This window comes from Streptopelia decaocto (assembly GCF_964273445.1).
Source record: "Streptopelia decaocto genome assembly, chromosome: 7".
NCBI classification, from domain to species: domain Eukaryota; kingdom Metazoa; phylum Chordata; class Aves; order Columbiformes; family Columbidae; genus Streptopelia; species Streptopelia decaocto.
Window position 1 is genome coordinate 56,908,940 of NC_138661.1, and position 27,952 is coordinate 56,936,891.

A 27,952-nucleotide genomic window follows, 5' to 3' on the forward strand; every position below is an offset into this window, starting at 1 on the left:
TAGTATGGAAAGTCAAGTTCTATAATATTACACACACATATTCCAATTAAAAAATACTCGTGAAAGACTTCTATGTGGTGCACTACATGAGTCATGCATAGAAGTTTTAATATTTTAAACAAACTGTATGGAGAGGTAAAAGGCAGCTTCTCTGCCTCAAATGCACAGGTGATATCCAGAGTCAGCAAGGATCTGCTGGTAAAGATGAGCCCTCCTGGTTTTGTTCATGCTGCCTCTTCAATAGTTAGGGCTTCTCAGTAGGTGGAAGGATCGAAACATGGCTCTGTAATGTGCTGAAATATTCTAGCAATACAGAAATCTATGATTTTTCTGCTTCTAGACAAACAAGGAGAAGGAGTATAACAGAACTATGTCCCTTTCAAATACCACATCTTCAGTAATAATCAGTGTTGTTATTTACAGGGCAACTATTTTGAAGGATGTTTTTCAGGTCTGATTTCATCAGAATCACGCTTTTTTTTCCTTTTTCTTTTCTTTTTTTTTTTTTTCTTTTTTTTTTTTCCCCAATTAACTGGTGCTAGCATGGTAGTTACAAGTCCTTATAGTTAAATCCCTAAAGATAGGGACTAGAGAGAATTTACTCAGTGAAGAAATAAGTTTTCTCTTTATTTACCAGTTCATGCTTAACAATCATGCCAGCCAGATCTAAACACTACCAGCTTATGGAACTGTTGCTGATCCTGGTTACAGCACAGTGTGTAAGCATCTTACTGGGAGATGCATGCTAGGTTAGGCTATGACTGTCTTCCAAGAATTACAAGCTGTTTTGTCAACATTTACTGTATTTTAATTTTTTCAAACTGAAAATTCCAATGCCATATTATATTCCATATAATCAAATCACGGTTTTGCTTTAAAATATATATTTTTCAAAAAAAGTTCTTTATACCTTTCTCAGTGGATGGAAAGCTGATTGTTGCAATGTGCTCTCAGGGGAGTGACTACTCACACTGGCTTCTTCATCCATTGACTGTGGCAGAGAGGGACTGTCACGTTTGTCAAGAGGAATTACAGGCTTCTGGGCATCAAGTTCAGTGGAACTCTCACAGATCTAGAAATCACAATTGAGAATTTTTGTTTTAAAAATATCAGAAAGAAGTAGTTTGGATACTCACCACTAAGCACTGTCCCTTTTTCAAAAGCAGGATTCTTACCAATAGAGGAAAAGTAGAGAAATTAGCCCTGCTGACAGAACTGTAACAGAACAGCATGTGTGAATACTCATGACAATCTTAAAGGACATGGTGCAGTAGCAAGAGCAGTTACTAGTAGAATGGGAAATAACTCTCAGACCAAAAAAAGGTATTCTTTGCCCTCTTTTCGCTAATCATTCAGAATCAAAAGGAATCTTTTTCAAGGACTCAGGGCATAAAGTTTCCAATAAAAAAGGAGTTGAAATGGAGAGTGAGACTACTGCAGTCCTTCAGTTACCTGTTCACAAAGGAGGAACAATGACGCTTTTATTCTCTGACGTGCTGCTCACCTTGTCTATTTAGACAATCAGATCTTTGGGATCCAGGTTGTTTATGCAGCACTTACAGAAAATTTTGGCCCAAGTTGCATGAGGCATGAAACCTCTGCTGAATATAAACATAGACAACAGAAAGTCCAGCCAAATACATGAAATTTCAAAGGTGTCTCCCATTTCTCAGCTTACCTTGAGTAAATACAATAGGAAAGAACTTTTAGAGAACTTACTTGTGCTTCATCTTGGCTTTGTTGCTGAACAGGAGCTGGCTGCCTCACTATGTAGTTGATTTGACCAACTATGGTCTGTTGAACATGCTGAGGTGGCTTGGCCTGGTTCAGCTGCAAGCTGGACTGTCCTTGGGCCTGCAGAAGAAGCTCCAGATCCTTTTTCATCTCCTCCAGCTCAAACTGGTGGTGCATTATGTCCAGGCTTTGCTGAATTACTTGTTTGTGGGTGTTCTCATTCTGACCTAATGGTGGCGACGCCGGTGGCAGCTGCTGCTGCTGTGGTGGCTGCTGCAAGTGGCCTGATTTTATCTTTTGGAGATGACCAAGTTGCACTTGCACAGTTGATGTCTGCAAAGTGGTCTGTGTGCGGAATGGCTGTGGACGGCCCGTGTGAACTTGCTGAGCCTCATGTGATACAACAGCATAACCCAGGGGTGCAGTCTGTTGTGGCTGCTGGGATGGTAAGGGCTTTCCCACCCTCCCAGACGCATTCTCTGGCTCTGACCGTGGCTGCCGTTCCAGCCCAGATTGTGCTAGCTTCACAGGTTGGGGGACACCCCTTTGGTCTCTGTCATGTTGCTGCACACTGCACTGCAGAGGAAAGTGCTGCTGATGCAGTTCAGGAGGTTGTCGGAAATTCTGATGGCGGTTTATGTCTTGGTAAGAAGGCTGAGCTTTGTTTGGGTGAGGCACGCTGAGGCAGTGTGAGCAACACACAGGTGCGGGACACTGAACCTCAGGTGGAAACTGAGGTGGCTGGTTATTCACAGGCTCCAGCTGTGATGCTGGTGAACGGTGCCCGTGATACAAGGAGGTCTGTAATCCTTGCACATTTCCACAGAGTAGCACATCTGAGTGAGAAATGTGTCCACCTTCCATAGTGAAACAGCCTGGAAAAGCAGCAAATTTAGACCCTCTTATGATCTTGACAAATTTACACAATAAACACTGTGAACAACAGCCATTTCCTTGTCCTAATTTCAAATATAAAATATATTCAAATGTTCTATCCAGTCCTTCAACATACCTTCAAGATAATTTTTTCAAGATGTAAAATCACACCAAACTCCCACTGATATCAGGGTAACTCATGGTTGAATTACCAGCAAATGCTTTGAAAATTAGTCCTCAACTTATTTTAACTGATGGATATGGCTTATACCTCCATTTTTTACTAAAGTATGAGCATATCTTCTCCTTCATAAGCACAGGTACAGAAGACTGCTTCCAGGGTGAAAGTGACAAAAATAAGAGATTGATGTTATGTAGGCGAGAGTCATAAAAGCTAAAAATAGAAGTGACCTATGACTGATCTTGTCCATGCTTTTAGTCAAAAGATGTAATACTTTTGATGGTGTTTTATCCCATCTAGTTTTAAATATCATAAAATGGGAAGAGAACCAATCTTTTAGACCATTGATCAGCTCACCAAACTGAATTTACTGTAAAAACCTACTGCAGTTGGGAAAGTTATAGCTGGTGGGAAACAAAGTCACAGCGTGCACATTCATTATATAAATAACACCGTAATTATTACAGAGTTGATGTCTTAAAGCCATCTTCATGCCCATTAATTGTGTCTCAAGTGCGGCTTCGGTCCCTTGGCCACTAAGATACTAAAGGACCCGAGAAGCATTGGCATGACTGAGCCCAGCTGCCCATGGATAGGGCAGAGGCAATAGCACGAGGCCCACTGCAGATATTCCATTTCACCCAGGGTACTCCTCACAGAACTGCCAGAGTTAGCGTGGTACAGAGTTATTACTTGCTGGGACAGAACTGAATTTCAAATATATTGGGCAAAGTCAACATTGCTTGATAGCCAGTGACACTACATTTTAAGTAATTTCAGTTGAAAGTTATTTGTTCAGTCCTGCACAGTGTTTCTACAATATTAGTAGTGTGGTCTTAAGTTGTGATTTTGTAAGATCATCAAAGATTACATATATAGAGTATATTTATAGGTAATGTTTATAAGGTGATATTTGTATATAACAATGTCTTTTAATAGGTGAATTGATACAATGGGAGGGCAAAACAGTAAAGTTCAGCCACACTAGTTTTTATTTGGAATGTGAAAAGAGGTACAAAATTGGAAGTCAAAACAAACAAAACAAAACAAAAACAAAACAAACAACAACAAAAAAGAGCATTTCAGGGAAAGCACTGTATTGTCTACATCTGTCTTGTCTAGCCTTGGACACTTGCCTAATAACAAGATATTTTTCTTACCCAAATTAGACAGTTGTTTAGTCCAGTAGGAGGGATCCCAAGTAAATCTGATCTTCAGAGGAGGGCCTATGTCTGTGTTACAGTTTGTCTCTAACAAGCGCTGGATCTGAAATACAATCTGGTGACAAATCAAAGGATGATTATTATATTCACAATGAATGAAAAATGTTTTATTTGAGAAATATTGAATCCTCAAAACAGTTCTTACATTTACAGTCAATTTCAATTTACTGACAAAATAAGTATTGCTCTTACCAGTTCTTTACTGAAGAGAAATGGGATGCTGTTTTTACTGCACACTGCCCAACTGATGAAGTTCTGCACATGTTCTACCTGTCTGCCTAAAACCACAACACCTTGCAGCTGTTGCTCCAATTTCTGCTTCCTTTCACTTGTGATTTTCTGTTAACAATGCAAATCAGTAGAAGATAGTTGTCATTCTTCAGACACACATAATGCATACAATCATTGGCACTACATTACACATTATTAGTGGGGACAGTGTTATTCAGAAACTTTTTAATACACCAACCATAGAAAGAAAGCAAATCCCATTCAGCAGATATGTCTGAATTCAGGAAGGACAATGACTTCTCCAGGAGCCAACAACCTACATCATTCTGTCCTTGGTTTAATAGAATAATGCAACCCAAGAAAGCTGTAGAAGTTGGATCAAATTTGCATCTGGACCACTTTCATGCCTCTCACAGTACAAAACAGAAGAGACTCAAGAAAGAATATATAAAGAGGGGAAGTATGCAACATTTCCTCAGAATGGTCTTCCAGTCTCCAGCAACTCATGATTTAGGGACCACAAAGACAGAAGCTTCATTATGACCCCTCAGTGTATTTTTCTATTAATTTGTCTAATTACTTTTGAACCCATGCACAATATCTTGCAGCAAGGAGTTCCATGCTTATTTACCATTTATGCGAAGAACCATCTGCCCTCATTTGATTTGAACCTGGCACCTCCCAATTTCATTTTATGCCCCCTACATGCACCCCAACAGAACACTCTGCATATACTTCACGTGTGCACACAGTTCAGTTGTGGCTAGAGACACTGAAATGTTGTCAAAACACATGAGCCTAATGTTTTCTATTAATGAAATGAGAACATATATTTCTCTTTTTTGTAAAGCTACTTAGCTGAGTAGCCATATTTGAGTCAAATTTGTAAATTTAAAGGTAGCCAGAAAGTGCTGAGTGCCTTGTCTTTCCAATATCTGCTGAAATTACCCAAGAATAACTGAGAACTGCAAATTCTGATCAGATCCAATAACAATTATTTGTGCTCAGCACATTTCAAAATAAAGTCACATATACTTCAAATGGATATCCAAAAACTGAAGAGTGAAAACTGAGGGCTCTGTTGCAGAAAGCAGACAAGAGGATCATTTTCAAAACAGGATATTAAATGTGCTGCTAGCAGTCTTCTACAAATTAAACATTAAAACCAGAAGCTGTTTTGGTTTGCAAGTTCTCAAAAGGTGCACACATATTCTCTGTAACAACATTAGAAAGTGCGGTTAACTCATGATAAGCAAACACTTTGCTACTTCATCCTGAAGCTTTGTCAATAATTGATACCATAAATAAAAATCTTCAGCAAAGAAAAAAATATATATTTGAAAATACAAGCAAAGGGATGATAACTCTCACAGTCTATATTCTTTCCACTGGAACTGGGATTAAATTTAATTTAGTTTAATTTCCCAAGGTATCAAAGAAACTAGCCTTACTTACTTCAAGTTGTTCAAGAAGGGTATTTGTTCGTTTATTGATTTCACTCATCAAAACCATCTTGGCCATTTTTATTTGATTTTCAACCTTTTTGTATAAATGCTTTACTTCAAGCAGCCTATGGGTAAGAGATACACATCCTGGGATGAGCCAGCTGGTATGTCAATTATTTAGACATTAGTATTTATTTGTTACAAGAACTAATCTAACAATTGACAGACAACTCCAATGAAAGTTGTACCACTTTCCATAAATTCTCTCACACTTATCTTCAAATATAGAATTGCAGAACAACTTGGGTTGGAAGCGACCTTCAAAGGTCATCTAGTCCAACCCCCCCTGCAATGAGCAGGAACATCTTCAACTAGATCAGGTTGCTCAGAGCCCCATCCAACCTGACTTTGAATGTCTCCAGGGACAGGGCATCTACCACCTCTCCAGGCAAGCTGTGCCAGTGTTTTACCACCTTCATCCTAAAACTTTTCTTCCTTATGTCTAGTCCAGGGTTGTCAAACTCCTTTCCACCAGGGCCACATCAGCTTCACGGTTGCCTTCAAAGGGCAAATGTAATTTTAAGACTGTATAAATGTAGGAGTAGTTACATTTAAGAAAATAAAGCATGTAGGAGTAGTTACATTTATTAAACAGTGCTGGTCTCAGTACAGACCCCTGAGGGACACCACTCGTCACTGATCTCCATCTGGACATTGAGTCATTGACCACTGCCCTCTGGATGTGACACGCTAATGCTGTTTGACTCTCTCAAACATCATGCCAAGAACAGCCTTAAGTTCTTCATCACAAAAACCATAGCCAAAAAACTTTATATTAGAGTATAAATAGTATAAAGAGATTTGTACTCTTTTCAAGGTGCTGGAAATGGTTTTATTAATGCAGAAGAGAGATCAAACAGCTAATAAATACATAATCAGTAGCCAGAATCCAGTTAATATAATGAAATATTTTCATTTTTATACTAGTCTTGACTGGACTTGAAGCTTGTTTTGAGGTTTCTTGAAGAAATAAGGTATTTTTTTAATAGTCTTTATTTCTAATCTTTTTAAATTCTAGTTCAGGAATCTTAACTCTGAAGTCAGCTGTCACATGCTTTATAAAGACTATGGAATAATGTATTACAATGTCATTATTTGTCAGTACCACTTAAACATGGATTTGATATTTTTAATCTTCCTATTATTTCTTACCCTCGAAAAAAAAGAAAAAAAAAAATACAAAAAACCCCACACACACTAAAACAGTATCTGCATTTACTTCTATTAATCTATACTTAGTGAAAATAATACTTTTACTGATCACCCACTTTCATGGAAAAAATAAAAATGCATAGCAATTACCTGTCTTCAATCTGTTTAGCTGAAACCTGAATTCCATTTTTTTTCTCTTCCACTTTAGTTATGACATTTTCCAGGATAACTCTCTGATTTTGCAAAGCTTCATCAAGATGTCTGAACCTGTCAAAGTAGGAGAAATTCTCACATGAGAATTTTTTCTGTTGAACCGGGTAACCAGCTATCTTAATACTTGTCTGAACATGATCCCCAGCTCCTTTCCTACTACAAATGTCCTCTGTGACAGCTAAATCTTATTGCCTCTCATACAGGCAGTCGCATCTCACAAGAAGTGTCACAGTATATAGACCATTCCTCACATGGCTCACACACTTCCACGGGCAAGCAGCATGCTTAAACATTGGTAACTCTGGTCTGGTACAGTCATGATGTCTTTGATAAAGAAAAACAGAAGTATTTGAACTATGCTAAGTACTGAGTTCAACTTGTGCCCTTGAGCACAATCACAAGGAACTACATACATGCATACATAGTATCTGGGCAGACAATACAACTGGGAAGGTACACACGGCTGAGAGCAGTGAGTGATTCCCTGCAGGCTGTAACTCATGTGTCGCATTGCTTGGGTATAAGACAACTGAACTGAGTTTGCTGTGGCTTTTAAGTTTGGCCTAGCCTGCAGCTTCAGCTGACAGGAAACGCAGATGAACAGTATTAAATCTAAATTGGCTGCAGTTTTAGACAGGATTATGATTATGCAATCGATGTGTGCTACCTGTGTTCCTTATGCTCTGTCAGAAGGCAGCTGCAGCACGTAAGGGTATCACAGGTCTCACAGAACAGCTTGAGGGGCTCTTGTGTGTGCACCGGGCAAAGTAAGGAAAACTTGCTTGCTTCATCTTCAGTTGCTGAGGAATACAAAGCAATGGTGTCATTGTCAAGCATTACTTTTATAGTTCAACAAAACAGTTGCTAAACTCTCACAATTTTATTGAAAGTCTTGATGTTATTTTTAAAACACACAGACCCTGGAACCATTTGATTATATAAAGCAGGTTTATTTTATATTTTTTCCTGGCCTTATACACCCTACAAACTGAGCACATCAAATCAGTTCAGAAACAAGTCATCAAACCAAATTCATATTGTCCTCTAAACTCCCATGAGTTTTAAATATCTCTCATGATTTTGGGCCCCTGCCTCACAACTTTGAACGCCCTGGTCTGGCAAATCAGTCAACAAAACTGTATTGTAGAATATAGGAAAGCAAATACATTGAATAAACCAGAAGTCACAGCAGTAGCAAGGACATCCTTTGGTCCTAAAAACTTACATGGGGAATTTTTTTCAAACTTGTGTTTGTAGTACAAAAACTTGAGCAGCTAGGGTATATTGATATTAGGCACTAAAACCTATTCCTAAAAGGATTGTCTAAAGAGTAATGTGATGAAGATTAAAAATGGACAGTGGATATGTAAAGTGGAAGTGTCGCTCTTGTGAAATCTACTCTTCCTGGATACAGTAGAATTGTTTTAGATAGAAGGAACACTGTCAATAAAAGAACAAAAAAAAAATGCTAAACCATGGCAAAATAAGACCCTTTCCACTGAAGTTAGACATTCACAAGTACATCTACAAACTGAACTCACCTCAACAGCAATTTTTTTTCTGATTGTACTGCAAATAGGTACTTTTTCATTAAAAGCTGCAGCTGACAGTGCAAATAATATGTAACCAAGCAGGTTGTATGACCAATATGGTAGATGTCAAAGATCATCTTTTCCTCCCCTATGGGGTCAGATATTATGTCTTAAAAGAAAAATAAAAAGCCCATAATAACTATCTCAGTTTTCACGAGTTGGAAAAGCTTCTAGAAGTGTTCATAACCTGCAAAGCACACAAGCTGTTTTTCTGAAAATTCAGGATCAAATTATCCACGTTAAACTCCAACTTATAATGAGATGAGTCTTTAAGGTCAAAGTATAATGAAGCCTAGTCACAGTCTTATATAATGATTTCTCCATTTTTCTTTCTTTGAAGGATTCTTTAGCCTTTGGGTGATTGTAATCATCCCAGAGAAATCAGAAGTTTCTTAGCACTGTATCAGATTTAAGAGATAAGCACATTTAAAATGCAAACTATGGATAAAAGTCAATATTATCTAATCACAACACAGAACCACAGCCTCTGCCACTAGCAATTCCCTGATTCAATTGCTGTATCAGTGAGAACTGCCACTGAGCCATGGTATTCTCAACCTGCTTTATACTCAGCTCAGAGCTAGTCTTCAGTTTTAAAATAAATTCAATTCTTACAAAACAGACACTAAACAAGGGCACCCTCCTGTTTTTTCTAGGAACAGACAACTTGACCACAACTATTCATGTTAGCTTCTTGAAAAGAACCTATTTTGAAGAACAGGGAAAGTTCAGTTGCCCTAAATTCTGAAGTAACATCATTTGAGTCACTGTTTTCTACAGCCTGTATTTTTTTTTAGTTTCAGGTGTATCTCTTGAATAATTAACAGGAAGTTTTTAATCCCTGGTCATCTGATCAGTTGATGTCAACTCTGGAAAAAGCAATCTCATCTTGGCTAATAGAGTCCTCCCTCAACTTGCATAATCCACAGTGACTCAAACTTTTATTTTGGAGGTTCATATTCAGCCTCGAGAGACTGAAAGACAGGGACAGCATAGCAAAGAGAAAATCATTCAGTTTGTGCACTAGCCTATAAATAGTTGGTATGTCAGTACCAGATCACTTACTTCTAACATAGTTTTTGCAAAAGGATTGTTTCTACTCAATTGCAAAGCACAGATTTCATAGAATCATTTCAGTTGGAAGAGACCCTCAGGATCATCAAGTCAAACCATAACCTAACTCTAGTACTAAACCATGTCCCTAAGAGCCTCATCTAAACACCTTTTAAACAGCTCCATGGATGGTGACTCCACCACTTCCCTGGGCAGCCTGTTCCAATGCCTGACAACCCTTTCCGTGAATATTTTTTTTTCCTGATATCCAATCTGAACACAACTTGAGGCCATTTCCTCTTGTCCTATCACTTGCTACTTGAGAGACAAGACCAACAATCTCCATGATACGACCTCCTTTCAGGTAGTTGCAGACAGCGATACGGTCTCCCCTCAGCCTCCTATTCTCCAGGCTAAACAGCCCCAGTTCACTCAGCCGCTCCTCATCAGACTTGTGCTCCAGGCCCCTCCCCAGCTTTGTCGCCCTCCTCTGCACTCTCTCTAGTACTTCAATGCCCTTCTTACAATGAGGGGCCCCAATGAGGGAGGAAAGAATCTGTACTATATTGAATATGCTTTTCAGAAAGTTGGGACTAATGTAGGAAGAAGTCCTAGTTTCATTACTTTAGCAGTTCAAGAGCTCTATACATGAATTTGGCACACTAGTCTGCAGCATGACCTCAGGAGTCAGTGGGCTGAGGGTGCTGCCAGTGTTACCCAGTGGGCAGTTGGTGGCCCAGGAAGGAAGCAAGAGGATGTGCAGTGGAAGTGGATGGGGAGCTGTGACAGAGCTGCAGGTTCTGTGTGGAAGGGAGCAATCGGATGTGTTACATCGAGCACAGGTATCATGAAGAAAAAAGCAGAAAGCAAGCTTTCCCAGGGAAGCCAGATTACTTCAGTTCTGACACTCAAGGAAGAAATTGTTTATCAAAAAGAAGAGGAATAGGCAGGATTCAATGCATTTGGTGTTGTTTTTTTCCTACTTTACTTCATTCTAGATCCAGGGAATCTTACAGTTTTCAGATGACAAAATAATGTCTGGCACTTGTAAAGCAAATGGCAAAAGATAGAACAGTTTAAAGGTGCAAGACCAATGGGATAGAGAGTCTCTAAATGGTTAAAAGGGCCTACAAAGAAGGTGGCTGTTGTTCAGAAGCACCATACACAGACTGAAGGTGGCTACTGAATCTGAAAGCAGAGGTTGCTTTATTTCCAGGAAAAAAAAAATAGCCCAAGTTTCAGTATATCCTAGTATTTGCTTGCTTTGAAATATCCTGATGAGATATCTATGTCCTAAGTAAATAATATATACATAAATAATAAAAGTAATTAAAAAGCATGGATTACATCCCAAATCAATTTTTCAGATTAACTAGCCTATATACACACTACCAACCTCCTGGTTCATTTTTTTTCAGCACACATAATTTAGAACTAAAAAGACGAGAAAGATTTTTGGCTTATGTGTTTCCACCTTTTTATTTTTACAGCACACACAAAACCACAACTAAGCCACAGGTATATTTTCTTACCATTATTTGTCAACAATGTGAGCTGGCAATCTTACTCAAAGTGAAATGAAATTACAAACAGTTGGAGCCTCAAAACTACAGTCTTTATCTTGTCATCAGCTCAAGAAAAAAAAAAACATCTTGTCCATCCAGTCGGGGTATTTGAGGGGAAACAGGGGTACTTCAGTTCATATTATTCTCTAGAAAAGACTCCACACACATTTAAATGTCGTCTGTGCGTTTTTATTATCACTATTCTTAGAGACTTCTTTTTTTTGTTTACTCTATTTGGCAATGGCATATTGCATCTCAAGGGCCTCAAACTCTGATATGAACACCCTAGACTTAAAAGAACTCCACTTATGGCAAGCATAAAGTATAGGCTTCTACACACTAAATCCTAAAGACAAAAGAAATGAAAAAAAAAAAGCATAATCATGATCAGTGGGCTACACTTATGTATATTCCTTGTTCTGCCCTTCATCTTTCTTATGAAGAAGAATGATAGTGCAGCATAAACTCTTTAGCACAAATATAGTCACTTCATATGTGAGCAAAGTATAAACTTAAATCATCGTATACAATTCCAAAACTCCTATTTTAGGTTAAAAGTGTTTAAATAACTTCAGGTTAGCATACTCCTCAGCAGATTTCTGGGATATAAGTAAGAAAAAAAAATGAGCAGTAATAGGAGATTATATCCATTTATTAGGATCATAATTATATAGGGATGAGACATATTTGCCAGTGGGCTTCATTTGTGCTTGCTGATGGCAATATAGTGGTCACACTCAGGAACCATGTTTATCACTCCTGGCTTAGAAAAGGAACATCCTACAGTAACCACAGCATTTCACTGTCTGTGACTTTCCCTCTCATGCCTTGTCCATAAGTGCAGGAATTGCTTTATGGTAGTTTCCTGAGTGAAATTACCCAAAAGAGGACAGAAATACTGAAAGGGAAATGTCTGTTGCTGTTGTAGCCTACCAAGCCCTAGCCCATCACTACACAGACTGAAAAGGCAGGTGGAAAAGATAGGCTCTGTGAAACACAAATATTCAATATTTTTCAAATATTGTGGAATGCTGATTGTGGTAATGGTCCTGAAGTTATAGAAAAATCACATAACCTCTCCCTGACACATAATTTCCTTCTGAGTCACACACATAGAGCATGGTGTCTGTGTCACAGAGCCTGCAACCTCAACTTAATAAATGATATGAGAAGAAATAAAATTTCAAAGTGCATCTTCAGTACCTGTGCAGCCCTTCATGGACACAGCCAGGAAGCAGTCTCCGGTTTCCTTGCCATGTTCGTGTTCCTCTGTACATGAGCTGCACAACCACTTATTGCAGCTTGTACAGAGACTGTGAGCAGGTCTCTTCTCTTTACATGTGGAGCAGCTCTAAGAACACAAAGTGCAATTACATACAAGGATAATAAATTAGCTATACAAACTGTTATCTTGAATAGACTATGATTCAGATTAGAAAGCTTAATAATTTTCTTCCTCAGACTAAGCAATTCAAGTGATTTTAAAAGTCTACTTATTGTTGTAAAAGGGAACAGAATAAAATTAAGATTCGAAGCTCTTAAATTTGTTGTCTTTCTGTGCTCTAGCACTATCAACCACAATTATGACACAATGCAAGAATTATTCAGCAAAATTCTAGCATCCATGTTACACACGAAGTCAGAAGAAATAATCATAATGACTTATTTCCTGTGAAAAAGCTGTGAAACTATGAAATAAGACTTGTCTGATTTCAGTTAAGGAGATTTAGGTTTAACATTACATTTGAAAATGGGTGGTGTTCTTTGTAATCTCTTTCTGTTAGTGGTGGCTCTAAATGAGCATACACCTTACTTTTATATGTATGTATATATAGGTAGATAGATATAGGTATTTTCTACCTCAGAAAAGATAGTCTAGGTTGCCAAGTAAATATGTGAATTATTAAAGAGTCAAACATGGCCCATCAAAAAGTTCCTTTCTAACCACAACATTATGCAGAAGCATTTTACTATGTCATCCCAGTGTCATTCATCAATTTCTGTCCATTACTAATTATTTATTAACAAACTATAAAAATCTATAGGCTAGAAACCACTTCTGTTTTCCTGTATATGAATGTAAACTGGAGCTACTTCAGCAGAACTACTCTAAATCTACATTACTTTATTTAAAATTAGAGCTTACTCTATTTAGCATTGTATAAAGCACTCTGATACAGTGTAACTGTCAGAAAAATATATAAAACATGCCAATAGTAAGGCAATTTAGAAAACAATATGGGGACACCCCCATACTATCAATGAAAAACTTAGTTCCTATTCTCTAAAGCACTGACCAGAATTGAGCTCAATTTATATATTGATATCACATGTGGTGAACTGGAAACATAAGACATGGGAACATGAGAAGTGGAAACCTTACTAACTATCACCTCTATTGATACAATAGTTTGGGAAATGCCCTTGGTTATATAGGCCCTGCTGTCTGGAAGTGTCACTTAAGGGAAAATAAATAAATCAATGAGTAAATGAAGTGAATAATTTGATCCTTGGTATTCAGAATGAACTCAAGAGTTATTTCAAGATAGCTACAATGATACTTCCTTTTAAAAGGATTTGCACTAGGCATAAAATACCTTGCTTGAAAATAGCTAATATTAATGGTTTTTACTTACCGTAGCCACAAATAGGTACTAATGGGTAGAGTGAACACAGGGATGTAATTTTACCACCAAACCATAAAAGCTTTGCCACGCGTTTATCAAACTCAACCATTTCCTACAGAGTTACAATTTATTTACTGTACTTATGCATAGTTCCTAAATATCACTGTGTCTCAGGGCTACTCAAGCAACTAATAATAGATGGAAAATTTACTTCTGATGGTGTGCTTCCTGTTGAGCATCAGCTTGGTTACAACTGCATCCCAGCTATTCTGGTGGGAAACATGAAGAGGAGGATATAGCAGCATGCACTCAGCACATAAGCCCTGATGCAAGCCCTGGTGAATTTAGTAGATGAGTTTCTCTTTGTGGTGTCTCAGGAAATACAAAGACTGAAGAAAGAACAATCACAGTTCTTTGCTGGTCATCTTAGTTTTAAATCCTGGCTTTAACATAAAGTGGAATATCTATATCCACCTAAACTCTGAGACGCAAGTGAGCCAAGTTCTGATTCACTTCAGTGCAAGAAAAGAAAATTATGTTCTGCTGAAATCAATTTAAATTTTATCAATACCTTCAGTGGGGCTGTAATTTCACAAGTCTCTTCTCCACCCAGTGTTCAAGAGTTTCTAAGTATTTCCAATCTTTTTTCAAAGAGATTGGGCAATCGCTGACAACAAAGCAACAAATTTTTTACAAGTGTTTGATTGTCTAGGCAGGCAAGTATTTGTGTAAACCATTCTGCTATTTTAGCCATTTGCTTATCAACAATGTTTTCCAAAAGGTACATGTAATAATTTAAGCCAAAAAGCCTAATATAAATTATACAACCAAAATGCAAGGGTATTTATTCTGGGAAGCAAAGCTTGTTATATATATTATTAATTTTTTTAAAGTGTCTAATTTAAAATGTTCCCATGAGGGACAGCTTAGGGAACTGGACAAAAGTTGAGGGATGCTCTGCCTTCTCTGCAATAACCAAAATTGCTTAATCACAGGTTTACCTCTTCACCTGTCAGTGTGACTAGAACTTATATTGACACTGTACTGTGTCAACATTACTTTTAAGTTGCAGGGCACAGAGTGTTCCCAGAGTTACATTATTTATGACGTGGAAATGGGCTTTTGGGCAAGATATTCTGAATTGCATATTTTTGAAACCTCTGCTGCTGGTATATAGCACATTCTATCATTTATGCTTCACTATTTCACACACCAAGAAACATCTTGCTTCCGAACACTTTGTTACAAGCCTTGACAGATTCCCATTTTAACATATTAGGTAAATTAAGAAAATTATGCCAGTTCAGCTGTGTCTCAGTTGGATGAGCTCGTGCTTCTCCTTTTGATATCACTGATGGTGAAACTATGGCTTTAGTCTTGGTGGGGGATGGCAGATAAAAGACAGTAAGCAAACTTCACTGATACATGACTTGACTATTAATAAAAAGGAAGTAAGCCAAAAACTATAAGGAAGGTTCACGAGTCCCTCTGGGGTACTCCTGTGCTCCAGTGAGAAATCTGCTTTGCTGTACTGCTCTTAGGACTCCTAAGGGATTATAGAAAAGAAAAAACTTCTTTTAAAGAAGGCTTGAAAAAATAATCTAGTGCTTTTGAAGACATTAGATATTCCCATTTGATTTCCTTTCTACACAAATTCTCATTGAAAGGTAAATGATGTGAGTCATGGTAATTAAGAAATCCCAGTATAATAAGTGCATTCTAAACATTCAGCAATATCTTAAGAATTTTCTTCTTCCCTTTGAAGAATGCATGTGAGTTGACCTCCTTGTGTTTTAAAGTTATGTTGTACTCTTCAAGCACCTTACACCTGATGATGTCAACCCACTTCAATGGCATTAATTTCTTAATTTCCCTGGAACACTCCATGAATTAGGTTATACATTCTTTTCTTTGTAACAATGGAGAAAATGAAATGTAGAAATGACTGACAGGGAAGAAGCACACCCCCTCTAGACTTTTTTGTAACCATGTCACTGGGCAAGTCACTTGCACAATTTAAAGTGGTCTCAAGCCTTCTGCAGGGGACAGAACTGACCTACAAATTGTTGCTGCCCCTGCAGGAGTTAAGAGGAGTGGAAATGTATCTTTTCCGGTCTACATTATGGAAAAAGTGTTCCCCTCCACCCAAAGGCCCTGAAACTGAATATCCAATGTGGCTATAAGAATTGCCTGTTTACTTAGGAATCGAAAGTGCAAAAGAGACAGACTGAGGTCTGGGAGCTGGTGCAGAAGGTGAAGTCCAGTGTCACTGCTTCTTTTTTAGTCTTCCCTTACTTTGGACCACACTTTGAATAAACCAGTCAGCAGATTACAGAATACTTTTGATAAGCTTTCACCTGTTTTAACTCCCAGCTACAGGTAATACTACCACATTCTGAAATCAACCTTATCCATGCAAATAATAGAATACTGTTTTGTAACAGAGGGGCCAGAAATACATAACTTTCTCTTCACAATCCAAAGTAGTAACAACTGAAAAAGTGTGAGAATAGTCCTACCTGTTAAATGGGTATTTAACAGAAGTTAAATCTACCTACGTACTGTGTCAACACAAGGCTGAGGTAGTAATCCTCTGCCTTCCAGTTACCCTTTGCATACATTTCCCAACGGGAAACTGAAATGTGATGCAATCTTTTTTATCATTAAAACAGACAATCAGAAAATCTAGATTTCCTACAGGATCTAATGAATAATCTTGGTGTAACCATTCAGTCAATAGTTGTCTTTTGTTTACTTTGTGTTGAGAGCAGAAAGGGGACAATGAGGAATCCAAGAGATTCAGTATCTTCCTAATATATTGTCACAGATCCAGTCCTACAGCACTAGTATCAATATTTTTAATCAACTCTATTTTAAGTATATAGAGTTAAACTCATTCTTCAAACAAAGGTATAAAGTACTACGAAGGCAGTACGCCCATCCCTAGGAGTGAAGTAATTAGAGTGCTGCATAAGGAAACTGTAAGAGTCTGTTATTCAATACAAAATTTGCTCTCTTTTCACACAGGTTCATCTGATAGTGTTTCAACAACTCACAAGGCATCCTGCTTAGTGGTTTTTCACTTACCTTTGCCATAGTTGAATTACCAGTGGAAAAGTCCTTGAGAAAGAAATTTTCAACTACATCCCTTGCAAAGCAGGTCTGCTTGCACACAGGGCACAAAAGGATACCTGAATTAAAAAAAAAAAAATAATAAAAATGCACACCAGCCATGTGAACTAGTAAATTATATAAACCATGCTTCAGTATTGTTGGCTTTTTTACATCATATGGACACATTTAGTTCCAGGAAACCAAGGCATTCTTCAAGCCCTAAGTTACTTGTGGCTAGATCCAGTTCAATACATAGGAAATAAAAACAAAGCAATAAAATCCCTAGAAATACACTATAGTTCAGTTGACTTATTTCAGTATTTATCAATGATATTTGCGTGTTCAAATTCCCATGAATTCATTAGAGCTTACAGCTTTGATAAAAACTGAGCTGCACTTTAAACTGTATTCCCTTGTGACAGATCTATTTGTGCTTCCTGATATTTGCTACAGTTCTTCTAGACTAGCTTTACGTTATCAGATGTATATTGAGGCATAAAACACACATTGCCTAACAGTAGTTTTACAGTGCAGCATGTTATCCAACTAAAGTGAAAGAGGAGTAACATGCTGCTAGCAGAAGCAACAAGTCAGAATGAATGTAAAGGACAAAAAAAAAGTTGCATAAATAAAAGTCAGAATAGCACACCATCTATTACAACAAATCCACAGGTGGCAAAATGTGATCACTCCTAAAGCAAAGCAAGCAGAGTGAGGAGCAAAACCTGGCTCCACCTTCATCAGCTGCTGATGCAACTGGGATGAATCTTAGTGTTTGTCTGGCCTGAGAACTAATAGTTCAATAAGGTGTCCATAACTGCACACTTGCATTTTTGCATTTCTGCTATTTCATTCCTAGACACCTTGTGCTAGGACTTACATTTTTGTAGGAGGTCTAGTGCTTTTTTTCTTTTCCTTGTTTTTTTAGAAAAGGAGTATTCAAGTTTCTGACCACATTTCTGTAAACTACTGTAGATGTGATTCCAGTCCTCTAGAGATGGTGGTGGTGTGACAAACTGTTTTTACCTTGTCTTATCAAGTCTTTTAAATCTAAGTTTTTCCATTCCGTTGAGAACAGAATTTCAGCGCTATGCTCACCTTGCCAAGTGATCTGTGTATGAAAACTAAATAATGCAAACCTACTTAAAGCAAGATTTTAAAAGCAAGACCAACGACAACTTTCTACCATGCTAACAAATGTCAATGTGCTATTTTCCTTAACTAAAATTATTTCAGAATAAGAAGAGTGGCCTCCAGATTAATTGAGTCTTAAGATGTCTATTACTGTTTGCATTAGACAGTTATCAGAGACTCTCATGTTTTCCAGGCTGTTTTCACCTGCCCCTGTGACATGGCTCCTGCAGTCCCTGGCCAGATGCGCAATTCTAACCCTGAATGTCTCCCATTTTCAGAACTGGGCTACTGTTATTTTAAGAGCAGCACTTTACATTGACAGAGACACATAAACCCCAAACCCTTCCTACATTACCACTTCTGACAAAAGCACTCTGCAGTCAGGTGTCTGAATATGTTCAGTTTCATTCATAAATGTTTTGAATAAACTTTGAGTTCTGCTACATTTCCTTTGAAGAGAACATCTTACAAAGAACTGCTTCCATGAGGTTTAGGTTTTTCAGCCCAAATCTTGTTATAAAGGCAAAATTATATATATATATGTACATGTATATATATAATTTTTTTTTTCACTATTTTCCAAGGTTGCATTTAAAACAAAACTGTGATTTGGGGCTCAAATGTCAGACTGTGGCCTATCTCACACTTGTTTAATGGTGCATTTCATACAACACTCAGTGTTAATGTAGACATGAGAAGGAACAGGCAGTATCCACAAGTGCCTGTGCTACTCAGCTACAAGTCACCCCAAGGGAAAGGGCCATGCAAGCAATTGCCAGTGCTTTGCTCGTCTTCTGGTCATGTAACTTGAGTCTTGTTTAAGTGTGTTCCAGTGACAGGAGTTACAAAGAGGTTAAAAATTCATCTGATAAAGATGTCTGTGATGGCAGAAAGCTGTAAAGTCTCTTAAACTCTTCCTCTACTTTGCATCTTTAATCTAAGGAGCACTACAATATTTGTAGTTGATCACCTTCATATGTTATACCCTAGGACAAGGGAATGTTTTCATATTAGTCACACCAAAACTCAACATGCTTTCCTAAATTGTGGTTGTGTGTATCTTTTACATATCACTTAACAGCTCGGTTCTCTAGGGAAATGTAAAAACAGTAGGAGCACTGCAGTACTTAAGACAAGATGTGTTATATAGACAGTCTTCTCCTACTCCTTGTAAATGGTGCATACTACAAGCACCAATATACTGTAGTGTTAATTCCTAGACAGTGAAACAAGTTTCCCTGTGAACACCTTACAAAGCAACAGTTATAACAGTAGCAGAAATAAAGAGACTGATACCTTTTGACTGATAAGCTACCTACTTTGCAAGCAGCTTCTCAAATAAATCTCACAGGACATGCTCTAATTCTTGATGCAGTCGATAGGAAACCATCTACTGACTTTACAGGGAATCGCCTCTAGCCCCTTGAGACTTGGAGCCAGTTTCTTACTCCCATAACAGCATTGCCCAAGCAGTGCCAGTTCTTGATCTGACTAATACAAAGAGAAAACCTTCATACTGAGACTACATAATATGCCACAAATTGACCAAAGGGGAAATTATCCACAGGTTATTTTCCAAAGTAAGAAGTGCACAACTCTCACAGTTATTCCTTTATCTACACACTGCATGGATGAGCACACAGTCTTATGCAAAACATTTCTGGGAACAGCTGCTGACTGGAAAACAAAAGCAGCACTCAGGATTTTGCCATAGCAAGGACAACTTCTTTCTACACACCACATAAGGATAAAAAGTTAATACTCAAGCTACTATTTTATTACATTCCAACACTATTCAATGAGTGCAGAATGTTAAATCAAATGAAGCAATTGAATTATATTTAATGGAATGCTTATGGCCTCAGGTAGGTTCACGAGAACTTCAAAATCTACTAATCCATTACAAATCAGTGAAGTACAAAATACATTGTATAAAGAACACATTAATTTGACAATGGGCAAGACTGCTTTTTTAATGTTTTTAAATGCATTTAAATTATGCATTTAAATGCATAAAATTTTCACCCTGAGAAAATATATTTTATGAATGGATTTCAGCTCTGCACAAAAACCTCACTATATATAGAAAAATGCAATGGTATTAAGAAATATGGAACACTCATGATTTTGACATTACTACTGATTAATATTAGGGGATATCTAAAAGTGGTGTCCTGGATGCCATGGGACAATTTTTTCCCAGGTTTTAGATCCAAGTTATGCTACTGAAATCAGTGTTGTTCCAGAGGCATACATGGAGTGAGTCACGCACACACAGGTCAGAACTTTGTATTAGACTCACTACCATAGACCATCAAGTAAAGTACAGCTTTAACTGTGCAAATGTCAAAGTGTATCTTAAATATCCAAGTAAGTGTGAATTATAATGATTCCAAATCCAAAACTCCCTTGAGAAGAACATAAGACATGTATAGCCCTCAGCGTAATACAAAAATCAGAACAAAGGGCATAACAGTTAACAGGAAAAATAACGGGGACACCGTGGCAATACTGTACTGGAAGCAGACGCCTACTCATAGGAGGACTAATCAGTAAGCACCTTCTTGCTTCTTGCTTCTCCTAATACCAAATTCTATATTTAAGACTTTATTAAAAGCACAGGAGACAAATTTGCATCTCGCTAAAAGAGGGATTCCCTGAATATGGTAGCTTTGGAGATCATACTTGTTCAGCTAATTAGGCTTCTTATTTGATTCCTTTTCCATTTAATAAAAACCTGTGCTCCCTAGAAATGCCCAACCTTTTTCAATATAAATTCCCCAAAGAATTTAACGATACCTTGGCATAATAAATGCACTACAGAATGGTTTGTGAAGCAATTACCCTGAAATGAAGCAAACTTTACATACATATTTATCAATAGCCACAAGCAGCAGCCACCTCAACAATACGAAGCGAGTGCACAATGCTGTGCTCATGCTCAGAGTGCAAATCACCAGTAAAGTACAATTTCCTAGAAACCCCTTCCCTGTCCTCTAGATAGTCACTTTGAGAGCTACACACAAAGTCACTTGTGTCAGGAAGCGGGTGGTTGTTAAGCAGAACTGCACACGCTGTGCGCTCCCTGGAATCCAGCTTTGCTGTACTGCGGAGAGAAGTCATTACACCTCTCACCAACTGTCTGGGGCTGCTCCCCCTTCTTCAGCCAGAAATGCTGACAAATCAGCAGGGCAGAAAGATGTACTGGGCCACTACAAGGTGCATACTTTTTTTCCTCTTGCCTTCCTTCTTGCCCTTTCCTCTCTGAGATTCATTCAGGCCTCTGTTAACTTGCCTTGGTTGTACTTTTCCTGAAGTGGTGAAACAAAAATCCCATAGTGAGAATGAAAAGCAGGATCCTGCTTCCCTTCTTGCCTGGGTCTTCGCTCAGTCCTCAGAGTCACCTGGAGCAAGTACGTACACGGAAAGAGAAGAGCTTTTCCAGATCCAGGTAGCAGCAGGTCTTACAATGCCATTCACTCCCACGATAGGCTTTGCAGACCGTTCCCTAAATATTTTTCTTGCCTTCCTACCTTGGCACTGCCTCTAAACAACATTGCTAATTTGTTTTAAGGACCAGTACTTTGCAGACAGCTCATTTAAATATATCATTATTACAGCACTGTGGGTGAAAGGAAGAGTAGTCAGAAGCCCTAGAGACTCGCTGTTTGTACGTATGAGAATGATGCAATTTCTGGATCTAAATAGCAATTCAACATGGAATTACAGGATTCAAAGAGTTTACGTATTAAGAGACCAGGAGCCAAATTCAGCTATGGTGCAATTGTGATGCCCAAATGAAGTCCATTAGTGTTATAAAAACCAATAAAAGTAGCAAAAAGCTAAGAGAGCTGTTGACATGCTTTATTTTTGTATGGAAATTATATTGGTAGGAAGGAGGTAGGAATATTTGCATAAATTGTGGTTTAGAAGTTCATTACCTCTTGCTGTTTATGACTTGAAATCATTATTTATGACAACACATTCCATTGCTAAAGAGATTACTACAGATTTAGAAAGGCTAGCAAGGATCCTAACGTTGAATTCGAGGCCCATTTCATTGTCATATGCAGAATAAAACCCTATTTCAGAATTATATGCAGGATAAACTACATATAAGCTATTCTCAGTGTATTTGAGTTATCAGCTAGTACTGAACAATCACTGAAGACCACATTTTATTGAACAGACTCTCATGAAGTTTCATCACATCCTACACCTACATCTTTCCAGGGCTCCACTACTCCTTTAACTACCATCCATAGTATGCTAATGCATTTGAACACCACTACAAAAGCCACCAGCACTAGAAACCAACATGTGTATAGATATATCTCCATGTGTGCCTGTATTATGTTTATCTACAGATATCTCTGACCCTGAAAAGCTTCAGCAGCAGATCTTTACTTTTCTGAATTGGTTTGCAGCCCTTCTTCGTAAGCTGCATGTTTATTTCCACTCCCACATTCCCATCAACAATAGTGACTAGACAGCAGATTAGGGAAAATGGAAATTCAAAGGTAGTGGATACAGTAGTCGGACATAAATAACCAGTCTGGACACCCCAGATCCACACCTGGGATATCCAAAATCAGCTTTTGGGAAAACAACAAGGTTCTGCCATATACTGTTCAAGTCCTACTTCCAGATCTCTCTCATCCCACAGTACCTTCATTTCTGTTAATGAAAGCTGCCACACTGCATGAGACTCAGGGAACAGTAAGCAGACATCAAGGTAGTGGCCCTCATGCAGTGTGTTCCTTTGTAGAAACACAAACAAAGAAAGAACTAAAATTTCTGAGTGCCCTTAGGTTTTTACTCCACCTATATTGCAGCAATATAATTTGTAAATTACAAAGCTGCAAATAATTTGCAGCAATCATCTCTGAAAGTGCAAACTGTAACCTCTCCACCAAGTGTAGAAACTGAGCACAAAGACCTTTTGAACATCAAAAGCTGCAGCTCTCAGTTTTGTTTCAAGGTCTTCCAATCTGGTCAGCTTTAAACTGAAAGAATCTTTGAGCTGGTTGTCTCAGAAATAAATCAATGCAAATAATTAACCTATTATTATAATGAGAATTTATTAGCATAAAGAAACAAACAGTGGAGCTATCATACCACATTTATACTTGCTGTCCACATGTTGCACCTATTCCTTCACTCCTTTTCCTCCAACAACCATCAGAATAATTATTCTCAGAGAGCATTAGCTACAGCTCAAGCTGCAGGCATAATTTACACCTCCTTGGAGACCCAATTATAGATTATAGGAAACAGTTCTGAAGACAACCTCCCACTCTACAGCCTCATATTTATATAACTAAACCCCCCATTGTTTCACTTGCCTTTTCTATCTGGCAACCGAACAACAGAGTGAGAAGGGCTGAGTAACTCTGAATTCATTTTAAGATGACTGAATATAAACATTACGAACAGTTTCCTCTTTAGAATTACCTATCTACCTCCCTTTTTAGAAAAAAAAACATATTTAGTGTTAAGTGGATCTAATTAAAGCAAGTGGGTATTCTCCTTCAGAATTAATAGATGTGATGCATTGCATCACTTGCCTTATATTATTGCATCACAAGGTTATTTGGGTCCTGGAGATATAACAGCTGTAATACAAAGGCATCCAAACTGTACTCTACTGTAAGCCTAAATACGGTTTAAAGAAACTCTGTAGTGTAGATGTGTGCTTTTTTTTTTCTTTTACTTACAGACTTAGTACAAGATAAGGCACTATGTGTCAACACCTGGAGTCTCTTACATCAAAACATCATACTGAAAATAAGCTTAGAGCCAAAGGACTTCTAAAGCTCAATCTCTTTCTTGAAACAAACCCCCTGAAGACACCTCTACACACATTAAACGCAAGTGTGACCAGTGCTTGGCTGAGTTTTGGATGTGCCTTGCTAACAAGCATTCACATTAGGCATTCATGGTTATATATAGCACCTACCTTACAAGCTAAAGAAAACTCTATATTTTCAGCTGGAAATAATGCAGCAAGTGGACATCTGTCAACAGCTGAAGTAGCATTTTTTTGCTTTAATAGTGTGCTTTCTCTTAGTTTTATCCAATCTATTTGCATTTCTCTAACACAAGACCTTGTTACATTTCTTGGCATTTAACTGGGGATCTCAGACCCTTTCCTGCAAGTGGGATGTTAACATAAGTGTGGACAGTTTTTGACTCATGCACAGGATGCAGACAGAAATTATGCAGTCATTTGTCATTAATTTTGTTATCCAACCTAGAGAAGCACAAAAGAGCAAAGCATATTTTTAAAATAGAATTTCGGAAAAAGTAGTTCAACACACAAGTTCAACACAAAACCATGACACAATTAAACCTACCACTTCCCAGATCAATTTACAAAGCTGGGCAACTACTAACCACATTTTACAAATACTATAGTGTACCTTACAAGTTAGAAAAATTACCCAATTGAGTCACAAAATGTAAATAATACCCAGAATTGATATGAGTTACCAGAAATCTGCAGGGTGTTCCAGCACATCTTTCCTGATTTGCCTTGTTCTCAGGGGTCTAAACTGTGATTTTTTTTTAAGGAAAAAAATAATAATAATAAACCACAACCCTCAAGCTGAAACAGTCTTGCAAAAACATGAACTTGTCACAACGATGCACCTCCACCGGTCTTCATTTAGCTATTTTTGAAGTTAATATGCTGGTGACATTTAAAGCACTAAAACAATTTAAATCATTGAACATCTTATGCAAAGGAAGATTTGCAGACAAAAGGTAATTTATTTTGGCACCCATCTCCAATTCAGAAAGGATGAATGAGCACAGGAATCTGGATGAATCTGGTTTTGAATGTATTCAGAACTCAGTGAGAAGGCGCCAGATCCAAGAAGCCAAGGCAGCATGCAAGAACCAATTTTGTGTGTTTTCACATTGCACTGTGAGCAGCAATTCACTGGGAAAGTCCTCATCTGAGAAATTTCAATCTCAGGAGATGGGGGAATTTTCCCTCTCTTTTTTCTTACCTAGTACCTCTCTTTAAAAATATTCCTTCCCATGCACTAAACAGACTGGAAGCACACACACGTAGACCTGCAGAGAAGAATGTGGATTGTCTCTTACATGAAGAGGGGGAATAAAAAAAAGGAAACTGACACTGGCCTGCAGAAAAAGAAAGACTGAGAATCTTAAAGTCCCCTTCATATAAGAAGGATATGTAGGAGCTAAACTCAGAAAGCTATTTTTCTTTTTTCACTCAAATTACTTCCAAACTCTCAGTTCTCACAGCTGTGAAAAAAATCTGCTGTGTATGCAGCTTTTCCATAGGAGCTCTGACTATCTCAGAGGTTTCATTCATGAGTCATCTTAGATACACACAGGTATAAAATAAGTTTACAACATCAACCCCATCAAATAACAGGACCACTTACCTCCATCACCTCAGCAATCTTAAAACAACAATAAAAAAGAAAAGAGCTTTATGTTAGTATAGTTCTGTTTATAGTAAAGCATACCAAAACCCACAAATTCAAGTATGCTTTTGGAGCAAATCTCCGATTAACTTCACTTAGAAATATATTCACTTTTTCCATTCTTATATTTTGCTTAAAGAATTCACAGTAAATAAGGAACACATTTTTCACACAGGCTATGTTTCACATTTATCCAACTAAAATGCACTTGTATTTACCATTTATCATTGGTACTTATATATGATCATACTTAAAGATAATGCTGAAAATTTAGTTGGTACTGTACTGCCCACAACTCAGCAATCAGTGCAGCTAAGACAAGCAATGTTTAGCATCATGCCATCAGAAGATTTCACAAATATATCCTGGCTGACCTACGGTGGTTGCAGTTTCAGTCATTGACTTAAATAAGAGACACAGATGTTTCAGTTTTGCTGCTCTCCTTGCTCATATATTAAGTAAGTCTCTGCACCTGGTGTCTCACTTCATTTAGTGGGTCATCACTGTTCATTATCTCTTTTCTCTAATCTTGCTCTTTCCCACAGAAGTTTCCTACCTACAAGAGAATGAGGAAGTAAACAGAGAAACATCAAGAATACTGAAATAAACTAGTACTTGTTCCAATTTGTTATACACAACTAATTCCCAATCTACTTGGGAGTCTGAAGAAATATCTAATATGTCAACAACTCATGAGAACTTCTAGCTGCACATCATCCAAGATCACCAAGTGGTATAAATTCACTTTTCCACTTGACAAACAGTGACAAGGGGGAGAGAGGAATAGCTCAGATGTCAAATGAGCATACACAAAAAGCAATGGGGTGGTTGTTTTCAACAGCATTTTATAATAAAGTTCCTCAGACTGTAAGCCCACTATGACTGGGCATTTATTACTTTAAGGAGATATTTACCTGAAATTATTGTTTTACTTTCTTTGTCTTCTTCTCCTACCTTTGTGTTTTTCTGTCTGTACCCTATGCACGAAAAGCCTTTCTCCTTCGCCAAGAAGTTATTCCCTTTTCCTTTACCTTTTGAGTTTTGCTAGCCTTTCAACTTTGTTTCCATTTGTTGTCAAACCTGAACTTGTCTCATTATGTTATCTCATCCATTCAGATCACCATCACCTCAGGGAACTTATCTTCCTACATGTTTCTAAAATCTGCTATGGAAGAGATAATAAATGATGCCTCTTATTCATCTGAAGTTCAAAGCCTGTGAAAATACAAGTAATCTACATGCCTTTGCTCTTCTTATAAATCAGTAATGAATCTGAAAAGCTTCCCCATGGCAATTAAGACATATTCAGTTAAAATTACTGTATTCTGTGATCTAAATCCTGGCTTATTAAAAAAAAAAAAAAAAAAAAAGTTATGTATTTTCTATTAACATCACTACCAAAACCTGTACAAATGACTTCAGGATTTCAAAAGCCACAGTCACTACTTTAGTCAGCTTGTTAGGGTGAGTTAAAGTACAGTCTACAGTCAGAAGGGTTCAGATAGAGAGAAAGCACATTTACAATGAGATAAAAGGAGTTTCAGTACCCCACAATACACACAATATATTCTAATAACAATCATTATGACCTCTTGTAGGAACAAAGAACCGGATGTTTTGGTGTTGGTGTTTGGGAGGGGGCGGGGGGGCACGGAAGAGGGAGAGAAGGAAGAATAAAATTATCACTGCAATTGCCACCATAGAAAGGTCCAACATGTCCAAAATACTGGATAAAGATGTAGCCTGGAAACTACCGTGTAGCATTTATCCATTTATTAAGCTAAGCAAATCAACTATTCATAACATCACACTGGGTAACTGAAACTTATCTCATTCTGGAAACATTAAATATTGTCTGACTGTGTAATTTCTCTTCATAACATTGTTGTTTGATGAAAAACATAATGAAGTAGTATTGTTCTAAATCCACCTTTCGCTCATACAAATCTTGAGTCTCCTATTCTTTTAAACTAGTGCTTTAAAGGAATAAGATACAAAAAGTACTTCTCAATCCATCTTTTTTTATAATACTATAACACAAACTGCACAAGCCAGAGATTCTCAAATATTACCTTCATATAGAACTTCACACTCAGTGGGAATACAGCTATATCCTTGAATCAGATCCGGAAGGCAGTCCTTACAGAAGGAGTGAAGGCAAGGCAGCATTCTGGGCTCTCTCCTCCGCAGGTCCCATTTGCACACCAAACAATTCCTCAACAGATCCAGAGTCTCCATTTCTGTCGGCTGAAGTTTGACATCAAAAAAACAAAGAGTCACAAAATGGCTCAT

The 27,952-nt window shown here is 37.7% G+C and overlaps 1 protein-coding gene across 1 annotated transcript in view; it reads right to left on the reverse strand.

Moving 5' to 3' along the window:
* The window catches only part of TRIM66 (tripartite motif containing 66), a gene marked incomplete at its 5' end in the record, with an annotated part of 48,814 nt that extends 20,862 nt beyond the window's left edge, over positions 1-27,952 (reverse strand). Inside the window, 10 exons of the mRNA XM_082058726.1 lie at positions 911-1,072; positions 1,720-2,609; positions 3,952-4,069; positions 4,207-4,353; positions 5,701-5,815; positions 7,053-7,169; positions 7,783-7,915; positions 12,529-12,676; positions 17,040-17,143; positions 27,733-27,952. Coding sequence (XP_081914852.1) covers positions 911-1,072; positions 1,720-2,609; positions 3,952-4,069; positions 4,207-4,353; positions 5,701-5,815; positions 7,053-7,169; positions 7,783-7,915; positions 12,529-12,676; positions 17,040-17,143; positions 27,733-27,952 — 2,154 coding nt within the window. The remainder of the gene's footprint in view (positions 1-910; positions 1,073-1,719; positions 2,610-3,951; positions 4,070-4,206; positions 4,354-5,700; positions 5,816-7,052; positions 7,170-7,782; positions 7,916-12,528; positions 12,677-17,039; positions 17,144-27,732) is intronic.